The sequence below is a fragment of the Phascolarctos cinereus genome, unplaced genomic scaffold, assembly GCF_003287225.1.
Source record: "Phascolarctos cinereus isolate Bilbo 61053 unplaced genomic scaffold, phaCin_HiC Scaffold_5;HRSCAF=322, whole genome shotgun sequence".
Taxonomy (NCBI): Eukaryota; Metazoa; Chordata; class Mammalia; order Diprotodontia; family Phascolarctidae; genus Phascolarctos; species Phascolarctos cinereus.
Window position 1 is genome coordinate 82,583,281 of NW_027555958.1, and position 21,180 is coordinate 82,604,460.

Genomic DNA, 21,180 nt, shown 5'->3' on the forward strand with positions numbered 1-21,180 from the left:
AACTGTCAAAAGAGAAAATATACAATTTAATTTTTGCTAATTATAGCTATATATATGTAATTATACATCACACCTTTTAATTTCTACAAATGTGAAAGAGAGGTCAAAGAAGATTCAGAGAACATCACTGATGTTAGAGTGACTACTGGCTGAATGAATGCCATTTACAATGCTGCACAGTACTGGGAATGGAAGAAGTGCCATCTGTTTAACACCAGACTTTTTTTTATTCACTTACCCCTGTGTTAAGTCATAGAATAGAGTAATAAGGAACTGCGAGATGGTCCCTTGCACAGAGGAAAGATAAGACTGATCATTTTTTTAATCTTACAGGTACCATGAACTATTGGTATTTTAGGCAGGAATCCCTTAGGATTTCAGCTTTAAATACCAGTAAGTTATATGTAGAAAGGAGATAGGAGATACAGTAGATAGGGAGGCTTCAGAATCAGAAGAGCAGCCCCTATCCACATACTGGCCATGTGACTACAGAAGTCACTGAACTTCTAGGGACCCCTGGCAATGCTCTAAGAGTATAAGTTACACAATATGTGCAGATTTGTATTGCTAAAGTGAATTTACTACACCAACGAAGGCATAAGTCCAGGAAAAAACCAACAACAAAGTCTTACCTAAAAAGGTTTAATTATCTCAACAGCTTAATTATGACCAAATGCAACACGGTACTACTATGCATTAGATAGTCAGTTACCTTGCTTGTGGGTATTGCTGTTCCACTATGAATATCTCCTTCCAGATCAAAGGTTGTCTCCTGGACAATCCTAGGGGGGAAAATTAAAAATCCACATTATGCATTAATAACTTCAAAATAATGCATAATGGCTTTTCTAAAATGCAAAAGTAGCACTGATATAAACATATGAGCATCCACTTTTTTGGGGGTTTCTGGCATAGATCAAGAATATCTACTATAATTCATATACTTTGTACTTCTTGTGAACTGTCCCTTATGACAAAATAAGGGACATCAAAATGGATATTTAAAAAGCAATTCAGTAATGGCACCATAAAACCTGCAAAGCATTTTCTTTGCAATATTACTATGCTAATGATTGTACAAGTATCACACCCGTTTTTAAGGTAAAGTAACTGAGGTTACATGAGGTTAAATAACCTGTTCAGTCTTACTTTGAAATAAATTATGGAGGCAAAACTAAAAGTCAGGTCTCCTGACTACGGGTCCAGTACGCCTCTCCTTAAATAATTAATATTCACTATATTAGGACACTTTACAGACTATATAAAAGGGGGGAGGGGAGAAGGCTATTTTGTTAAAATATGCCGAGTCACCAAATAAATAGCACATTAGAGAAATAACAACGGAAAGAGGAAACTATCATTAACATTTAGGTATAAAGAAAATGCAAAGATCTGGACTCTGCTACTTTTCTGACCACATGACCACTTTAACCTCTTCAGATACTAGTTACTTTTTCTAAACCCTAAGAAAACCCTACAATTACAAAGAAAACAGTATTACAGGAAAATTAATATATTGCCCACTTAACAACAGGTCAAGCAAAAAGGTTCAATACTCACTACCCTGACCTCATCCCAACTTACACAATCACCATTTAGAGTATAAAGAAGGCATTAAAGAGAAGACTGAAGATTCAGAAACTCAAACCTGTCATCAGCTAAATTTTTCTTTCAAAGAAGGCTGGTAGTAACTAAAATTATTTGTAAACTATCTCAAAATATGTAAATTTTCAAACTGAAGTTGGTGAATAAAATAGTTTATAAAATTAACATATGTGTTTATTATGAGCCTGATCATATGAATATATAACATACTAATCCCAACAGACAAAAACTAAAAACAAAACATTTTTCCTATCACAGGTACTTGATTAAAGGAATAAAATCCAACTGAAAACTAAAAGATATGAATGGTTAAATAGCCAGCCCCCCCAAAATAAAGATAACCCTTGTCTAATCTCAAATCAGTTGTAATTAAAACAAAGTAGGCTGCAGCAGAATTCAATGCAAAGAACACTGGATTTAGGAGTCAGGGGACCTCAGTTCAGATCCTCGGTCTTCTTCTTGCTCCCTGTGTGATCTTTTCTAAGTTGTTAAAGCTTTTTGGTTATTAAAGATTACAGGGTCTTAACCCTTTTCATGCCCCCTTCGCACTCTTGATGAAGTCTACAGACTTATTTCTAAATAATATTGTCAAATGCATAGAATAAGCTACATAGGATTACAAGGAACCAATTAGAATGACTTATAAAAATCTTTAAAAACCAAGTTAATAGGCTTGCTGTTAAGAACCCCTGGATTGGATGATTTCTAACATCCCTTCTAGATCTAAATCTATTATTCTAATACTATTTTAAAAGGAAATTTCTAAGGGAAAATTAGCTTAAATTAATTGTTACATTTAAGTAGAGTGTCCACGGGTAGAAAGTGCATTAACAATTTATATGGCCCTTTTCAAGAAAGGAAGGAGAGGAATTATCTGAAGAAGCTGCTTATACTCCAGGGAATAATAATGTGGATCCACAGGTGCCATTTGCTTAAGAGAATATCCAATGAAGGTCAGAGGAAGAGATTATTAATGGTAGTTGGTGACTCCCTAATGAGGGTGGTTTTTTTTTAAATTAATCTGATAGCAATGAGGTCATGCTGTCCTTCTCCAATGTTTACATCCAGAATTGACAGAAATTCTCTTCAAGATGTGTCAAATAAGGCCATTTATAGCATATTTCTGGTGATTCATGCGGACACAGATTGTACTCAAAAGCAAGACAGAAAGCATTTCCAAAAATCAGAAGTCTTAGTCAATGTACTGAAGACTTTAATGGCACAGACATATTTTCAACACTGACATCCACTGAAAGAAAAGGTGTCCCAAGGTAGACTTGGGAAAGGAATAGATAAAAGCTGATACTGGAGATGGGATTTGCGTTTCAGGACAATGATGTAGAACATATATAAATGTAACAACAGTTAGTAGGAATGTATGTTGCAATTTTGCGAATCCAAGAGGTACGGGGGGAGGGAAGAAAAAGTATGTATTCTGAAGCTATATATCAATGAAAATATCTACATGTAAAATGACAGACAACTCTTAAGCTTATAAGAGTTGGTAATAACTAGTAATCAAATGAAAAATATGAATGACAAGTAAAATGGCCTAGAAAACTTAATGCAAGGTAAATTTGATCACAGAAGTATCACTGAAACTTGGTAGAATGAAGCCCATAATTACAATATGGTTCTGGAAAGAACATAAATGAGGTAGAAGGAAGGAGGAAGGAGAACGGAGGAAACAGGAAAGAATCAAGTAGTGTTTTACATTAAGAATATATAACTCATACTTCTAGTGCCAAGATGGCAGACTGAGGCAGGAACCCTTTCGAAACTCTCTCAAATCCCCTTCCAAACAACTAGAAAACCACCTCAGAATTGCAGGGAAGCAGCTTACCAGCACTGCAGGAGGCCTGTAGCAAGGCTCAAGCCTGGGACAACACACCAGCCAAAATACAAAAGAAGGTGGTCTAGCCCTACCAGGTCAAAAATGGCATTATAAAGTTGTAATTACCAAAACTATCTGGTACTAGCTAAGAAATAAAGTGGTGAAACAGATTAGGAACAAATTACATTATAGTAAATGACCATGGTAATCTAGTGTATGATAAACCCAAAGATTCAAGCTTTTGGAACAAAAGCTCATCATTTGACAAAAACTGCTGGGAAAACTGGAAAACCGTACAGCAGAACTAGGTATAGACCCACATCTCACACTATATGCCAAGATAAGGTCAAATGGGTACATGATTTACACACAAAGGATGATACCATAGGAAAATTAAGAGAGCATGGAATAGTTATGTCAGATTTATGGATAAGGAAAGAATTTAGAACAAAAGAAGACATAGAGAACATTACAAAATGCAAAATAGATAATTTTGATTACATAAAATTAAAAAGTTTTTGCGTAAACAAAACCAATGCAACAAAATTATAAGGAAAGCAGAAAACTGGGAAGAAATTTTTGCAACAAGTATCTCTGATGAAGGCTTCATTTCTCAAATATATAAAGTCATTCCCCACTTGATAGATGGTCAAAGGATAAGAACAGGCAGCTTTCAGATAAAGAAATCAAAGTTATCTATAGTCACATGAAAAAATGCTCTCAATCACTACTGATCAGAGAAATACAAATTGAAACAACTCTGAGGTACAACCTCGCATCTATCAGAGTGGCTAATATGACAAAAAAGGAAAATGATAGATGTTGGAGGGGCTATGGGAAGACTGGGACACTAATGCACTATTGGTGGAGTTGTAAACTGATCCAGCCATTCTGGAACTATGACCAAAGGGCTATAAAACTGTGCATACCCTTTGATCCAGCAATGCCACTGCTAGGTCTATATCCCAAACACATCCCCATAAAAGGGGAAAAGGACCTATAACGTACAAAAAATATTTATACCAGCTCTTTTTGTAGTGGCTAAGAATTGGAAATTGAAGAGATACCCATCAATTGTGGGGGGAGGTGTAATTAAACTGTGGTACTATAATTGTAATGGGATATGGGATGTTGTTTTGCTATAAGAAATAACAAGTAAGATGATCTTAGGAAACCCGGAAAGACTTACATGAACTGATGCAGAGTGAAATGAACAGAACCAGGAGAATGTTGTACAGAGTAACAGCAATATCATTCAATGAAGAATTGTGAATGATTAGCTATTCTCAGCAATGTAATGATTCAAGACAATACCAAAGGACTAATGATGAAGCATTCTATCTGCCTCCAGAGAAAGAACTGATTGAATACAGACTGAAGCATGCTATTTTTCTCTTTCTTTCTTTCTTTCTTTCTTTCTTTCTTTCTTTCTTTCTTTTTCTTTCCTATTTTGTGCTTTAAGAGTCTTCCTGTACAAAATGACTAATACAGAAATGTTTTACATAACTGTACATGTATAATCTATATCTGATTGCTGTCTCAGGGAGGGAAAAGGAAGAGGGATAGAATTTGGAACTCAAAATTCTAAATAAAAATCTTAAAAAAAAAAAAAAGAATATATGCTTATAAGGAAATCCAGGAACTAGAGAAGAGGAGAAGTAGTGGGGAGAACATACGGGGGGGGCGGGGTGTAAGATTAACAAAGGCAGAAACGGAAGCTATATTATATGATGGCATAGACAGCAAGAGGAAATTCAATTTTGTGTACAAACACCTTTGAAAAACTTTTGGTTAATGCATCCGTTAGAATTCTGATAATTCAAAAGAACTCTGATCAATGAAGAAAACAATTAATGCTACCAATCTCCTGACAGTAAGGTGGTAGAGGCAAAATGAAAGAGACTCCTACTTTTAGCAATGGCCACACATGGAAATTTGTTGTGTTTGCCTTTGCATAAGGTTTTCTTCTCCACCAAACTGTTCCTCCCCACCAACATACACACAGTGGGTTAGGTGGGAGAGAAAAATAAATGCTCATTAATTGAATGTATGACGCAACAAAAAATGTAAGTCTTAAAGGGATTAATAAGCAGGAAACTATCCAGGGGCTGACTGTGATAGTGATGTGTCTTAAGCTAACAGTACACCACGATCAGATGTTTAGCTAGAAAAGAGCAGACCCAGACAAAACAACTATATTTAAGTACGTGAAAAACTGTTACATGAAAGAGGGTTTAGATTCATTCTGTTTGGCTCCAGAGGGCAGAACAATGGATACAAGTTGCAAAGAGGAAAATTTAGACTTGATTAATTTTTTTAAAAAAGCAAACAAAAAGACTTCTTAAGAATCTGGTCCTTCTAACAGTAGAATGGGCCCCCTGAAAAGTGATGGGTTTCCTCTCTTTTGGAAACCTTTAAACAGTCTCAATGACCATTTCTTGGGTACACTGTATTAAAGATTCTTTGTCTGATATGGTTTGATCTAGATGTTGGGTGGGGTCCCTTTACACTAAAAAATTCCATCATTTTGTAAGCAAGATGAAGCCCCCAGAAGAGGTACAATGGATAGAACTTGACTCAAAAAATAGGAAGATGTGTGTTTAAATCCCACCTTTAACACATAATGGGCTATGTGAACACAGACAAGTTGCTTAACCTTTCAATGTTCTAGGCAACTGCAATATTTTAAGTTGCAAAAATGGTGCTGATCTACATTGGTTCAGAAAGTTTTCTCACCTGGGAGTTCCAATAAGAAATCTAGTTATTCTTTATCCCTGTCCCTATATGGCGACTACAGTCATCATCCAAGGTTACAGAAACCTACTCTGAATGAAGAAATCGATCAGTTTCTTCAGCCCAAATTCATATACTTCATGGGTAATATAATATCAGGTAAAAGGATTCTACCTATGGCTATTCAAATAATAATGATACTTCTAATTAATAGTATGTTAAAATTTAGACAATTTTGCATTTGAGTCTTACAATAACCCTATAAGTTAGCAAGTATAAGTTCTATTTTATAGATAAGAAAATTAAAGCTCAATGGTTAGGTGATTTGTCTGAGGACAGAGACAGAATCAGAACCTAAGTCTTGCAGCCCCGAATTTAGTGCTCTTTCTTCTCATGACTTCATTTAGCACTGTTTCTTCTCTTCCTATTTCATTTAATAACCAAATAATAAAATGTCTCAAAGTAATTTACATCCTGACAACCTATATCATATGGAAGAGGTAGAAAGAATATTAGTAGCTTTGATGTACTATTTGCAAAGTTGTTGAGTTTTTAAAAATAAGAGTGAAAAATAAGGGTAGGGATTAGTAGACAGAATCAGATTTAAAAAGATATATAATGGGCGTTGAGAATCTAAATTGTTTTAGTAGACATAGCTACAGAAATGAATTATGAGTAGAAAGCATTTTCTGGCTAAAAGGACCTCAAAAGATGAGAAGTATACTCAACGACTCTTAAAACCAAACTGTCCAATAAATCCAGGTAGCCTGGATGAGAGTAAAGAATACTTACTCATGGTTACCTATTTAGCACATTCAGCTCTAGAGAGTGACAACCGTAAGTATATCCAGGTAGCCTGGATGAGAGTAAAGAATACTTACTCATGGTTACCTATTTAGCACATTCAGCTCTAGAGAGTGACAACCGTAAGTATATCCAGGTAGCCTGGATGAGAGTAAAGAATACTTACTCATGGTTACCTATTTAGCACATTCAGCTCTAGAGAGTGACAACCGTAAGTATACCTAAAGGAAATCTCTTTCATACTAGCTTTACAAATGCTCTGAAGGTCTAAGAAAGCAGTATAATGAGCAGATATTTACCCAGGTTTGTGCCTTGGACCTTTAACCATTAGTCCTCCATCCATAGATCTTTTGGTAATAATATGATCTTGACTGGGGTCTACAAATTTAAATACATGAGATGTCCCAAACTGAACCTTCATGCCACTCTGTAACATAGTTGTCTCTGAGATACGTTGCCCTTCCACATAGGTCTCTGCATCAATACTTCTAGGAGTAACTGTAACAACTCCATCCATATTTGTTAGGTCACAATGGTGAGGCTGAATTCCTGGACCAAACAACTAAAATTAAAAGAAAATCATATAAATTTCAATTACATAAAAAAATGTGTAAAAAAAAGTTAATGAATTGTAATTATTTTTCTTTATACTAAATATACTAAATGTGATATATTTACGCTTCTGAATTTTCAACAAGGAATGTAACATCAAAGTAACTAAATCCATTTTTATTTACTCATGAAAATAACTTTGTCTAAAGCTTATTTTCAATATACATTCGCCCTACCTGATATATTACAATACTACATATTTCTACATAGATTACAATAAAGACAAAACTTCCTAAATCCTAATTCAATTATACATTATGATGTTCCCCACTAACAATGAAACCAAGAGAGTAATCGAGATGTAGCTGGGTGAAGAAAACTTCAGTTATAAAACCTAAATGTATCAGTATGATATGAATTAAACAAATTGGCAGTGAAAGTACATTTTAGATTTTATTCTGCATAGCACTTACCAATAAGATTAATATTTAAATAGCACTGGAAAGACATAAGAATCATTTTTTAAATGTTGGAATTTCAAATCAACTGAGAAAGCTGTCAATATCTTTGCTCACCTGAATAGAGTTGTCATCAAATTTTTCTGTTCCAACTTCAGTCACACTTAATTGCAGACGGTAGAGCTTTGGCTTATCTCTGGAGTCTGAACCATCTGTGTCAGGGAAATGAAAAAAAGAAAGTCATCTAAAAGGCTACAATAATATATACTTTATACTACCAAATACAATTGTCAACAAAAGCTCTACTCCAATGCTTACATTATGTCTTACAGATGATCCTGGATTATTGAAGGCTATGCCAACAGAGTAGAAGCTTCAGCAGTCTGTATGATACAGAAAGTTACAGCTTCAGTCTGCTGTTGGAGGATAGGTCTGACTATACATGCAAAGGATGAATATTACTAAGCTGGTCACTAGGTTTTGAATTCTTTAGTAATGACAAGAAGAAATACAGAATAGCCCTAATGCCCATGTAGTGAATAATGCAGAAATGGGGGCAGAAGGTTTTAATGAACCAGATTCTGGGACTACCTACAAACAAAATCAATGTAGCTATTGCAACTCTAAATGTGAGCTTCTTTTCCAAGAAACAAGTTCCATTCTCACCACAAACAAAATTTGAAAGATATAAGAAGTTGCAGGTAAGTAGGATGGTTTATAATTTGTTCTTGGAAACAGTAATAAGAGTTGGTCTGAGGCACTATTACCTCACACTTATCAGATTGGCTAATACAACGGAAAAGGAAAATGACAAATCCTGGTGGGAATGCGGGAAAATTGGGACACTAATGTACTGTTTGTGGAGTTGTAAAGTGATCCAACCATTCTGGAGAGAATTTGGAACAATGCCCAAAGGGCTACAAATCTGTGGATATCCTCTGACCCAGCAATACTACTACTAGGTCTGTACCCAAAAGAGATCAAAGAAAAAGGAAAAGGACCTACATTTATAGCAACTCTTTTTTTGCGGTGGCAAAGAATTAAAAACTGAGGTGATTATCATCAATTGGGGAATGGCTGAACAATCTGTGGTATGCGACTGTGACAGAGTATTATTGTGCAATATGAAACGATGAGCAGGATGGTGTCAGAAAAATCTAGGAAGACTTACATGACCTGATGCAAAGTGACGTGAGCAGAACCAGGAGAACATTGTACAAAGTAACAGCAATATCGTAGGATGATCAACAGTGAATGACTTAGCTATTCTGAGCAAGACAAATCTGAAGATTTATGATGAAAAATGCTATCTACCTCCAGAGAAAGGACTGAGGGAGCCTGCATGCAGATCAAAGCATATTTTAAAACGTTGTTTTTCTTGATTTTTTTTTCTGGTCTGTGCTTTCTTTTGCAACATGACTAATGTGGGAATATGTTTTATATGACTTCACATGTACAAGCTATATTAAAAAATTGCTTGCCTTCTTAAGAAGCAGGGAGAAGAAGGGATGGAGAATTTGGAACTCAAAATTTAAAAAAAATATATACTCTAAAAAATATTTACATGTAATTGAGAAAAAAATTTTTTAAAAAGGAAGGAGGGAGGGATAAAAAAAGACCAAGTTGGAAGGGATTTGAAGGTATGGGCAAACACACACAACACTCACAAATTTTAGTTCATTTGGTCATCTCATAATTGCTGCTTGCATATGAGTGCTTATTGCAAAGTACTACATGAAGTAGAAATAGTCCTTAAAAACAGTAAGACAGGAACAGAAGCTAGACAAGACCAATATACAAAGGAGGTCCAGGTTAGAAGGGACTTTTCTGAAGGTGTGGAATGATCAAAGTTAAAATATCTAAAAGAAAATAAGATATGAGTATCATAGAGAGCATTACTACTGAAAAAAGATGATGGAAAGGACATTAATAACTACTAACCCAATATCTGACTTCACAGAAAAACCTAAATACATACAAACATGTGAAAATGTGAGAAAGGAATACTTTGGCAAGCCATATTCCATAGCAGTCCACATTGATAACCACAAAATTGACTCAAATGTGCAGAGAACAAAAGGTTGCATTCTATTTATTGAACTGCTTATAAAAAAGCATGAGTGAGTAGAAGAAAATATAGCCTTAAAGAATTTCCTTCAGTGCGATTTTTCTATACATTTCTTAAGATCATAAAAAATTCTGTGATAGAGAATTGGAATAACTCTTCAATAATTCTATTTAATATCAATATCAAGCAAAGCACAAAACCACATATATACACATACAAAAGGTATTTGCCACTGTCACAGATGATGTCCAGGACAGACAGTCCAAATGTAAAAATGATTTCCTACAGACAATGAGGTCTTCCAAATGCTTGAACTTACAGATGATAACATGTACAATGTATCAAGTACTAGTACACAGTATTTCTAGATTTTTAATAATAATAATAGTTACTGACCAAACTTTACACCTTTAGAAATCTCATCTACAAGGGAATCCTAAGTGAAAACAATTTATTATACATATGCTTTGGACAGTCACTGAAGATAGACAATAGGCTGAAGTCAGAACTGAACAGGAATAAGAAAAGCAAGCTAAAGTGCAACTAGGAAAACAGACAGTGCCTTCAAACCCTCAAATTTCTCCCTAAAATAAAATACTATATTCATAATACCAATATTCTTCCAATGATTCAATATGGCTGGAAATCACGGAAAACAAATTTCCAAATAATCAAAACTGGAACTAACCCAAAGAGTAATGAAAAGACTTAACAAAGGTATAAATTTGTTGTTCAGTCATTTCTCAGTCATGTCCGACTCTTCGTGACCCCAGCTAGGGTTTTCTCAGCAAAGATAAGGGAGTGGTTTGCCATTTCCTTCTTCAGTTCATTTTATAGATGAGAAAACTAAAGCAAACAGTGTTGGTTATGTGACTTGCTCAGGGCCAAACAACTAGTAAGTGCCTGAGGCCAGATTTGAACTTAGGCAGATGAGTCTTCCCAACTTCTGGCCTGGCACTCTATTCACTGAGCCTCCTATACTCATAGTAACAGGGGGCTTAAAACGTGTATGTGATGGAGGCATGTCATTAAAGCAGTACCAATGAGGGATAAACACAGATATATGCTGTACGGTACTCACAGCACATTAAGAAACCAAGAGGAAACTTCTAGCATGCTAAGACCCACTAAAATGAATTTATAAGACAGTACAGATGAGTCACAGAAGATGAGGAGGTAACGATGAGTTGAAAATGACATCACTGTTGGGGGATGCACTCATCAATAAGACCTCAGAATGCTGTAGTGGAAAAGATAGAGACTTTGATTTGAATTCTGACTCCATGTGGGTTAAGCTATTTTTTTCCTAAAAATTATTAAAGCTGTCATCAAGGTTTAATTGTCAGGCTGTTAACAGCTTTCCTGGTCTCCTGAGTACAGTTTGGTGGAAAAATTAACCTACTAATTAATGGCAAGGGAAAAAAAAATCAACCACAAAAGCACAAATATGCACATAGAAGAAATAAAGAAAACATATTAAAAACAAAGGTGAAATAGCAGGCAGAGCATTGAAAATATGGGATACACACACAACATACACCCTAAATGTGAAGACAAAGAATGAAAATGCCTATTGAGATTTGCAAGATGGCTGGAATTTTTGCTATCTAAAACTAAAGCTGAAGATTAAGTGTGGAAACTGCCTTGACAACGTAAAAGAGTTTCTTCACTTGGAATTCCTCTTATAAAGGCTGAGTTTTAAAAAATACGTATACTTGGAAAAACACTTTGTTTTGAGTCAGGTAACTTAGATCCATATTCTAATATTACCAGCTAAATAGCCCTGGGAAAATCATTTAACTTCACCAATAAAATGAGTGTTGGACTAGATAGGATAATCTATCTCTAAGATCTCAGATCCATGTAGAGAGCTACTCTACCATTGTGGGTAAGAGTTAGAAAGATAGAGAAACAACTAATATTTCCTCTTCCCATTCTTTCTTTTTCCTACTATCTCCAACATAGAAAATCACGTGATGCTATAGTGCTGTACTTTTGTTCATTTATGACTCAGATTCTAAAATCCAACTAATGACAATTTTTTTCTTTTTCTTAAGTCAATAAATATATTCATATCCTCTTACATTTGTGGACAACTTACAAAAGAAGCTTGAAATACTGTCTAGCAAACCAAAACTGTAAACTGGCTTCCCCCAAAAAAAATCGTAAGCATTAGCTACTCATTTTTTTTTCTATTTCCCATCCACTAAGGAATAAGTCTAGGGCACTTTTAAAATAAAGAGAATGATATCTCCTACAGAGAGGAGGGTTATGAGAAGTGCTTTGTCAGTCAGCTCCTGTTAGCTTAGACTTCTATTCTAGTTCTATCTGACTGACTCCTCACCCCTAGTCTTTTCACTTACTGTTCCTAAATGATACTTCAAGCAAGTATGAGAATAGTATAGATGAAAGTACTGCCTTTTTGTTATGAACACAAATGCTGTTCATTCAGAAAAGAGCAGTATTTTCAATAAACATAAATAGCTCACAGACAGAAAGCAATTTAAAAGTGCTTCCCTCACAAAGGTGTTGTGAGGGAACATGTAAGTAGATAGGAAGTCCTACATCCATCCTACAAAACATTTTGGATGACTTTGTTGGAAAAATCTATATATAACTCATTAATTCTGGTAGAACAATTTAAGGAAAGATGGGCTGAATCTGATTATTACACTCTTATTTTCTATAAAATAACAAATAAAAATAAAGTAACTAATAAAAAAGAAATATTAATTTTCCTTCCATTGTTCTATCCCTTCTTAATGTGAAAATGAAAACACAGAGATAAAGTTGTTCAAGTACAAAATTAGATACACAAATATCAAAACGGGTAACAAATAATGCTTAGAAATATTTCTTGAAATGTTATACCTCTGTTGATTTATCTCCAATTTATGCTGTATTATTTGTACAGTTACATGCATGTTTTCTTCCCAACTACACTATGAGCAAGAACTATCTTTTGCTTTTCTTTGCTTTCTTAGCGCCTAGCACAATAATACATAGAGGTGCTAAATAAAAGTTAATTTACTGATTTCAAATGATAAAGCTAACGTCACAGATTTCTGATGATAAATCAGGATTACTAGTTTGCACAGTTTTTTAAAATAAGAGGGTAGCGGGGCAGCTAGGTGGCACAGTGGATAGAGCACTGGCCCTGAAGTCAGGCGGACCTGAGTTCAAATCTGGCCTCAGACCAAACACTTGACACTTACTAGCTGTGTGACCCTGGGCAAGTCACTTAACCCCAATTGCCTAAAATGAATAAATGAAGGAATGAATGAGTAAATAAGTAAGTAAATGAATGAATGAATGAATGATAAAAGGGGTAAGACCAAGAAACTTTCAGGTTTATGCAGCAACCTAAGTATATAAAAATGATGATTATAAAATGAGAAGACTATATGCAAATCAATTGTTTCAATGCCTCCCCAACTCCCCCCCTGCCAAGAAACTATTCCTGTTGTGTTAGAAAGTAAACAGAATTCATCTCTGACGTTTTTCTTCTACAGCTTAGCCAAGGTGATGAAAGAATTAGACTGATTTCTATGGGAGACAAAATAAATCAGGAGAGATTCCGTACTTTCCACCCCATCATGAACCAATGCAGTCAGTTAAAATTTGAAAGTTGAATAACTCTCATATCTACAAACACCTACAGTTGGAACAAAAGAGAGCCAAAGATAGCTCCCAAATCTGTAATTGCAACCAACAACTGACATTTATACACAGAACATGAAAGTTTAGTTACACAACCCTATAAAGTAAGTAAAACAGGCATTATAACCCTGATTGTACATATGAGAAAATTAACAGTCACTTTGTGACTTGCCCAGGGTCACTGAGCTAATAAGAACCTGAAGCAGGATCTGAATCCAAATATCTTGCTAATTACAAGATCCACCTTCAATCCACTTGCACCACTCTGCTTCTCAGATAACTAATCATCCCCAAGAAGCAAAGCCATCTTTTTGACTAATGAGCTTCCATTATACTTCAGAGCTAGAAGGAACCTTAGAGACCATTAAGTCCAACCCCTCTATTCTATGGATGAGAAAACTGGTCTGGAGTGGATAACAGAGCTGGCCAAGAACACACAGATCCCTATGAAGTCTTAGTCAGATAAAAATAAAGTCATGATTTAAAGCTATTTTAAAAAGCTATCTATAAAGCATGTAACTAACTTCTAAAAATGATTATATAACATTCTTTTCATCAGCAACATTCTTTTACATCCACTTCAGTATACTGTCCAAGATAACTGGTTAGTGGTATGGTTAATAAAAGTAGTATTAAACATTGAATTACCTTCGTAAGTGTGATAGCTGTAGTAGGCAAAGTGATTCCTTCTGCCTGGGGTTAAGAACACATGCACAGGACCCAGGTGAAGGCAGCATCAGCAGGACAGATACCATGCAGTACATGCAGAAGGGGGAAGAAAAAAGAAAAGACAGGACAGGGTGAAACTGTAGTGAGACAACACTTAAATTCAATTTTATAGGATGAAAAAGTGCATTTTGCCCCCACCAGTTTTCAAAACTGCAAAGATCGAAACAACAGTGCTCCAAAAAATCAGTGGATGAACTGTTTGTAATGGTGTTGTAGAAACCAACAAGCAAGCTATTAAAGCAAACACTGAGACAATTGGTCAGTCACCAAGCAATACACAAAAGCAACAGTTAGTTTACCACATAAGAAGTTCTTTTACTATTTTTTCAGCTCTTGTGTTAGCTGTCCAACGATTATATTTTGATCCAAAACCAGGAGAAATATTCCTTATCCCCCAACCCCACAATCCATTCAATAAAACCTCTGAACAAAATCTAAATTTCCTATCTAGCCACAGGCTTTTAAATATATCTGGGTTGATCATATACTTATTCGGAAATAAAGCAATAACCCAGAAGCTACAAAAGGGATCATTATCAGGGTTAACAGACCAACAAGTGTTTCTTTCTTAAAAAGGAAATTGTTTTATATTTTTGTTATTCAATATGGATGTTGTCATCAAATCGGATAGTTTAGCCATGCTGGCTGGCTAAAAATAATAATTAGAAAGAAAGAAAGAAGGTGTTTTATTACTATGTTTGGTTTTTTTGCTGCACTATGTCATGATTTAGTAAGAAGATTGTGCTAAACTTTTAATATATCCTTAAATTCTACACAGTTATAAACCTCTACCTGTACAGGAAGCCAGTTATAGCAGAGAGTATAACATTACATGAAATTATCATTAAAAGTTACTTTCTTACTTGACTGCATTCATATATATTTTATTACTTGATGAATTGGAAGCATTATCAGTAGAATGAGATGTACAAATCTAAGATGCACCTAATTTTGATCATATTTAAAGTAGTAGTAAACAGTATACTGAATTCTCCAAACTTACCATAAAAATGCCCCTAAAATTGGTCAAACTTAAAAACCTTCATCCCCAGTCAGTTTTAGATTAGCAAACTGCCTACAATGAACATGTATTTAAGCAGGTTTAGGCTGTAGGGACATAAACAGCTTCAATATAAGTTTATTTTTTAAAGAAATAAATTAAGCTTGCTTCCAAAAATTTATCTATCTCCAAAAGACAAACAGAACTGATGGGAATCATCTATATCTATGTTCCACTTTGACTTCTTAAGTCAGCTCTTAATTATCTGAGCTAATAAAGTATTTTCCAAACACAAATGTTCAGACACGGTTCCAAAGAATCCAAATAAAACCATACTACACTAAAGTTACTAACTGAAAAAATTCAGGAGAAAACACCACCAATTAACACATATACATACATATAAAACATATACACACATTTTTAAAAAACTTAAATAACTAAAAAACTAGGTAGCCCAAGAGTTCTCACCTAAACCCATGTCACCATTGTTTCAAATTGTAACTTCCTTTAAACAGCTTTAATTAGTTTTTGAGGGAAAAAAAAAACAAAAAACAAAAAAAATTAGGTGAAATGAGGTTTGGGGGGAAGTTAGTACCAAAGGAACAGTGTGATAAGTGAGCAATCAGGTGAATCCTAATCACAGAAGCTTTTTGGTTCTAATATATTAAAATTGTTATTGAGAAACAATCGAACTCCTGTATATAATAATATATAGTAACCTAGAGTCAAAAGATTTCCAAATCAAAGACAGAATTCATATATCAGATAACAACTCAGTCAAATCCAGACTGCTTTGGAAATAAATATATGAGACCCAGAATATGAGACATAGTTCTCTCAAAGTCAGCTTTCACATAAAAAATAATTCTGCACTAACAATTTATAAATACTAGTCAATCAGATTTTAAAGGCAGGATTCCAGATATAATAGTGCTTCTAGAATAAAACCTATAGAACCAAATATGGAAAAAATGTATGTATGTACATATATATAAAAATGACAAATTATATTTATATTTTACATTATAGGCGTATAAAACAGTGAGAACATAATTCTCAACCATGTAGCAACCCTATGGCATAGTGTTAGTTTTTCAAGAGTAAAGTACACACATTAGACAATCCTCAAAATAGTCAGCAGATCATTAAAGAGAAAAAACAAAAACCAACAACTTTCAATTGTAATTTTTAAAGCCTAAATGTCTACATTTTATGAAAGTAATACATCAACAAATATATCAGGCACACCTTTCCTTTAAAATATATAGTATAAATGCAAATTGGTCTACATATAGAGCACACATTTAACAAAATATCACTAGCATAAAATCAGGTCTATAAAGGAGGTAAACTTTCAGTAAATATCTAAAAGACCTTCCCTTCCTACACTCTGTCAAAGATATCACTTTAGAAACATGGCCTATTAATGAGGAATAGCCAGTATTTAACAATGAATACTAAATATATAACAAATTGCGGGGGGGAGGAGTAAAATATAGGACATATTTTAAATTTCATCTGCATTTTAAACACTTTTTCTATCATTTTCTTAAGTTTCAGGGAACCTGCAAATTGATCTGCAAAGTTTGGACTTAGTCAAAGGGCCGCACCTGAGGACCTAGAGGGCCACATGTGGCTTTGAGACCACAGGTTCTCCACCCCTTGTTTAGATAATCAAGAAAATAATAAATCAAGCCCTGACTTTTAGTATCTGTGGATTTCCAAGGTGTAAATGGTCTTACACACTAATAATCCAGTACAAATAGGCTCCAGCACACCCCAGAACTATATTCAACCCAACATAACACAGTTTTTAGGAATTGTTCATACAAATAAAAATTAGATTGGGTATGTTTTTTCTTCTGCCTGAAAAAAAAATGTTTTATTAACTTTTCAAGCAGTTGTTTGCAGCAAAAAAAACTGACTTAATTTATGTCCTATAATTCTCTACCAGCAAGTCTTCCATTTCCCTATAGCGTACACACTACTTTAATATAGCACAACAAAATCCCTACAAATACTTAGAAACAAGAAGGCATCACTATTTTGTTGTAAAAACATCATAGTTTGACCCCATAGGCACAAGTTTTTACATAACACACACACTAAAAACTAATTTGACAGTCAAGAGACTGAGCCAATACACAGGAAAAGGCTACAGTAAGCACACCTGTGTAAGCCAGAGCCCTTACCTGGGCTTAATTCTACCAAATAGGGCAGTTTTTCAGGAGGGAGTGAAGAGCCATAGCCAGATCCATCAGCTCTTTCCTTCCCCTTGGCTGGTTTTCCATCCATTTGCTTCTTCAATTTTTTTGGGACATAATCAGGTGGCCTCCTCTTCAACTGAAAGACTAAAATTCCTAGGGAAAAAAGTATAAAATTCAGTAAGTCTCAAATCACTCTTGACAATATACTATGGAAGCTGATTTCAAAAATCTCTAGCATAACTTTCCAAGGACTTCACACTGAATAACTATTTATTTTCATTTATTACACTCGCTAATTACTTAATACATTTTTTTTAAAATGCTGGCTTGAGTTTTTAAAACAATGTTAAGGTTCTAATAATATTTAAATTATCAATCTTACTTGATACTATATACTAGGGAGACATTAAATTAGAAAAATTAGATATCTGAATTCTTTTATCAGTTTTAATACTTTAATCATTCAAGCATTTCACAGAATCTCAAAACTATACAGAAATTAAGAGATCAAAATAACTTAAGACTTTGAGAAATTAAATGACTTCCCCAAGTTATATACAATGAGTTGATGGTAGAACATGACTAGAACCCCAGTCTTTATATTCATGCTATTGAGTCCTTTTCATTATAGAAGCTGATTATTTAGTTTTTCCAAAGTCTCATCAAATTTGAATAACCCAGAATTACTGAATTCTTATGAAAGAAAATTTTTCTAATGATATTATCTTACTTGTAACATAAGGTTTCTCTGGACATCTGCTTCAAAGGTCACTCACTCATGAAACTACCCTTCTCTCAAATTCCTGGTATCCAGGAAGATTATAAGACACTACATTCGCAGCTAGGTAGTACTAGGTGTAAGAGTGACAGAGAGTTAAGAAGGTCTGAGTTCAAATCCTGCCTCAGATATGTATCAGCTATGGGGCCCTGGGCCAGTCACTTACTCTTACTCACCCTCAATTTTGTCATTGCCATCTGCTACATAAGGCACCTTCCTTACAAAGTAACAACAACAATTTTTAGAGCAGCTAGGTGGCTCAGTGGATAGAAGGCCAGGTCTGAAGTCCAGACGACTCATCTTCCTGAGTTCAAATCTGGCATAAGACACTTACTAGTTGTGTGACCCTGGGCAAGGTGACTCACTTAACCCCATTTGCCTCAGCTTCCCCATCTGAAAAATGAACTGGAGAAGGAAAAGGCTAACCACTTATGTATCTTTGCCAAGAAAACCCCAAAAAGGGTCAAGAAGAGTTAGAAACGACTGAAATGACTCAACAACAACAAATCCCACAGGGCTGTTGTGAGGATCAAATGAGATAAAATGTGAAAGAAGCCCTTTGCAAACCTTGAAGTGCTCTCTACTTGCTAGCTATTATTATCATATTAACATGATATACTTCAAACACATTACATATACCAACCACCACACTGTACCAGATGACAGAAACAACTTAATTTCAAAGTATTTACCTGTTACATAATTTTTTTTTAAATTTAAATTTTAAAGCCACGTACAACCTTGCCCCCACCTATCTTGCCAACTTTACAGGACACAAAATCCACCATCTATGATCTAACCAAACTGGCTTTCTGGGCTCCTTAGACATAATCCTTCATCTGTCTTTCTGCCAATGTGCTATCAGTTGTCCAAACCTGGAATTCACTTCTTACTCACCTCCAACTGTTATAATCCCTTTCTTTCTTCCAGATGCAAAGCTCAAGCATGTTTTTCTACATTAAGCTTTCACTGATGTTCCCAACTGCTAGTGACCTCACTCTGGACCTCTCTTGTATTTAACTATTTTATGCTTACTATAACATACATGTTTTATTACATATATATTCTAATATACACTTATATAACTATTTTTTCCCTCCCTAATTACAATATAAACTCTTTTAGAAATTGTATCTTCAACACCTAGCACAGTATTTGACACATAGTAAGCATGTAATAAATAGGCACTAAACAGTGCCTCACAATCAGAATAACAAGTAATTTAAGAGTTTACAATATAAACTAAATGGCTAACAGCAAAAAAGGAATACCTTATTTACCTTTGTCACTTGGCCATTCCCTGAAGATCTGCAGGGGGCATTCATCATCATCCAAGATAACTTCTTTAGCACCTTTCTCATCTGAATGTTGGCCTCCAGGAGGAAGCATAACCTATGAGAAAAATAGCTGTGAAGATCTATCAGCAAAATTATCTGACATCAATTAGAATCTTACATTTAGTGTAGCTTACCTTCTGGTAAACAGGACTTTTATTTAAGCAAACAGTACAATATTTCTCATTTTATTTTTCACTTATAAAAAGTGAAGAGCAATAATGGCCTCAAAAAGTAAGCAGATCAGATGTTCATTAATATTACAATTCCATGTTAAAATCTGATATGTATTATTTTTTAAAACTTGCTTGTTTCCTTCTCATACCTTCAAAGATGATCTCTATGCAAATACTTATTATTTTAATAAAGATACAGATTTTCTAGGTCATGTGAGCAACAAGATGTCAGACTAGACATTTTCTCCCAGCCTCTCCAAAACAGAAATTATGAACCAAAGATAAAACAACTCCAGCTGTCTCCATCACCTAGGCCACCCAGAATCCAAAGAAGATAAAAAAACCCCTCTGCCCCCAAACAAAAAAGAGCCCTGAGCTCACTCAGCTTCTCTCCCTCTCCTACCTCTCACACTACCCCAGAAGCTACACTAGCAGACAAAACCCATCCCTGAAACCTGGTGCCTCTCCCTTCTTTCCACTGTCCTGGAGACCCAAGCTACACTTTGCAGAAGTTTGCTAGGGCCTTGACAGCCTGTTTGGCCACAGACTAGAAGAAAAAAACTGCCAGAGACTGCTACCAGAAGCACCAATGCAGCAAAGGTCTGAACTGTCTGTACCAGGCCTGAGAACTAAAGAACAAAGGCAGGTCACCAGGACATGAAACCACGTCTTTGGGGAGCTATGCAGCACTCCACCACTATGCACCGCTTCCACTGAGGGAAGAGCACAGCATCCAATTGCAGCAGCCAGTTTTGACCCTCCAGAAGTCACCTGAGGCAGAGACCTAAGTTGGTGAAACTGTGAAATGCCCATCTTAGGAGGAAGCTGAGACACTATGAGGTCTAGCAGGAAACCAGTCAGAGGGGAGAGAGTAAGGAAGCAAATAAGAAAATAAGAGGGGAGCAGGGAGAGAAGACTCAAAGTACCAAAGACTTCGGGAAGAAAAACTCATATACAAATAAATACATATATAAATAAATCAAGAGGAAAAACAGTAACAGAAGGAATTATGGCTTCCAGATCTGGTAAAAAGTTCAGGCACCTATGAATAAATACTGCAAAATATAGGAAAATGATGTAACATTTGATAAGACAGAAGACCCTGTGAATTTGAGAAGAATATGGAACAGCAACACACTATTACTACTTTAAAAGAAAAATGAAAACTATGTCAAGGGAATTTATATCCTGCACAGCAAAAACAAACAGAATAGAAAAATTTGAATCTGCAATGTCAAG

At 35.0% G+C, this 21,180-nt stretch overlaps 1 protein-coding gene across 22 annotated transcripts in view; it reads right to left on the reverse strand.

Annotated features, from left to right (window-relative positions):
• Positions 1–21,180, reverse strand: part of AFDN (afadin, adherens junction formation factor) — a 181,860-nt gene that overhangs the window by 81,422 nt on the left and 79,258 nt on the right. For 17 of the 22 annotated variants that reach the window (XM_078155036.1, XM_020970382.2, XM_020970379.2 and 14 more), the window contains exons 7-12: positions 19,712–19,823; positions 17,639–17,806; positions 14,363–14,407; positions 8,104–8,198; positions 7,276–7,538; positions 713–782 (exon numbers count right to left, since the gene is read on the reverse strand). In XM_078155036.1, the coding sequence (XP_078011162.1) occupies positions 713–782; positions 7,276–7,538; positions 8,104–8,198; positions 14,363–14,407; positions 17,639–17,806; positions 19,712–19,823 (753 nt within the window). The remainder of the gene's footprint in view (positions 1–712; positions 783–7,275; positions 7,539–8,103; positions 8,199–14,362; positions 14,408–17,638; positions 17,807–19,711; positions 19,824–21,180) is intronic. The other 5 variants (XM_020970386.2, XM_020970378.2, XM_078155039.1 and 2 more) reach the window with 1 other exon arrangement.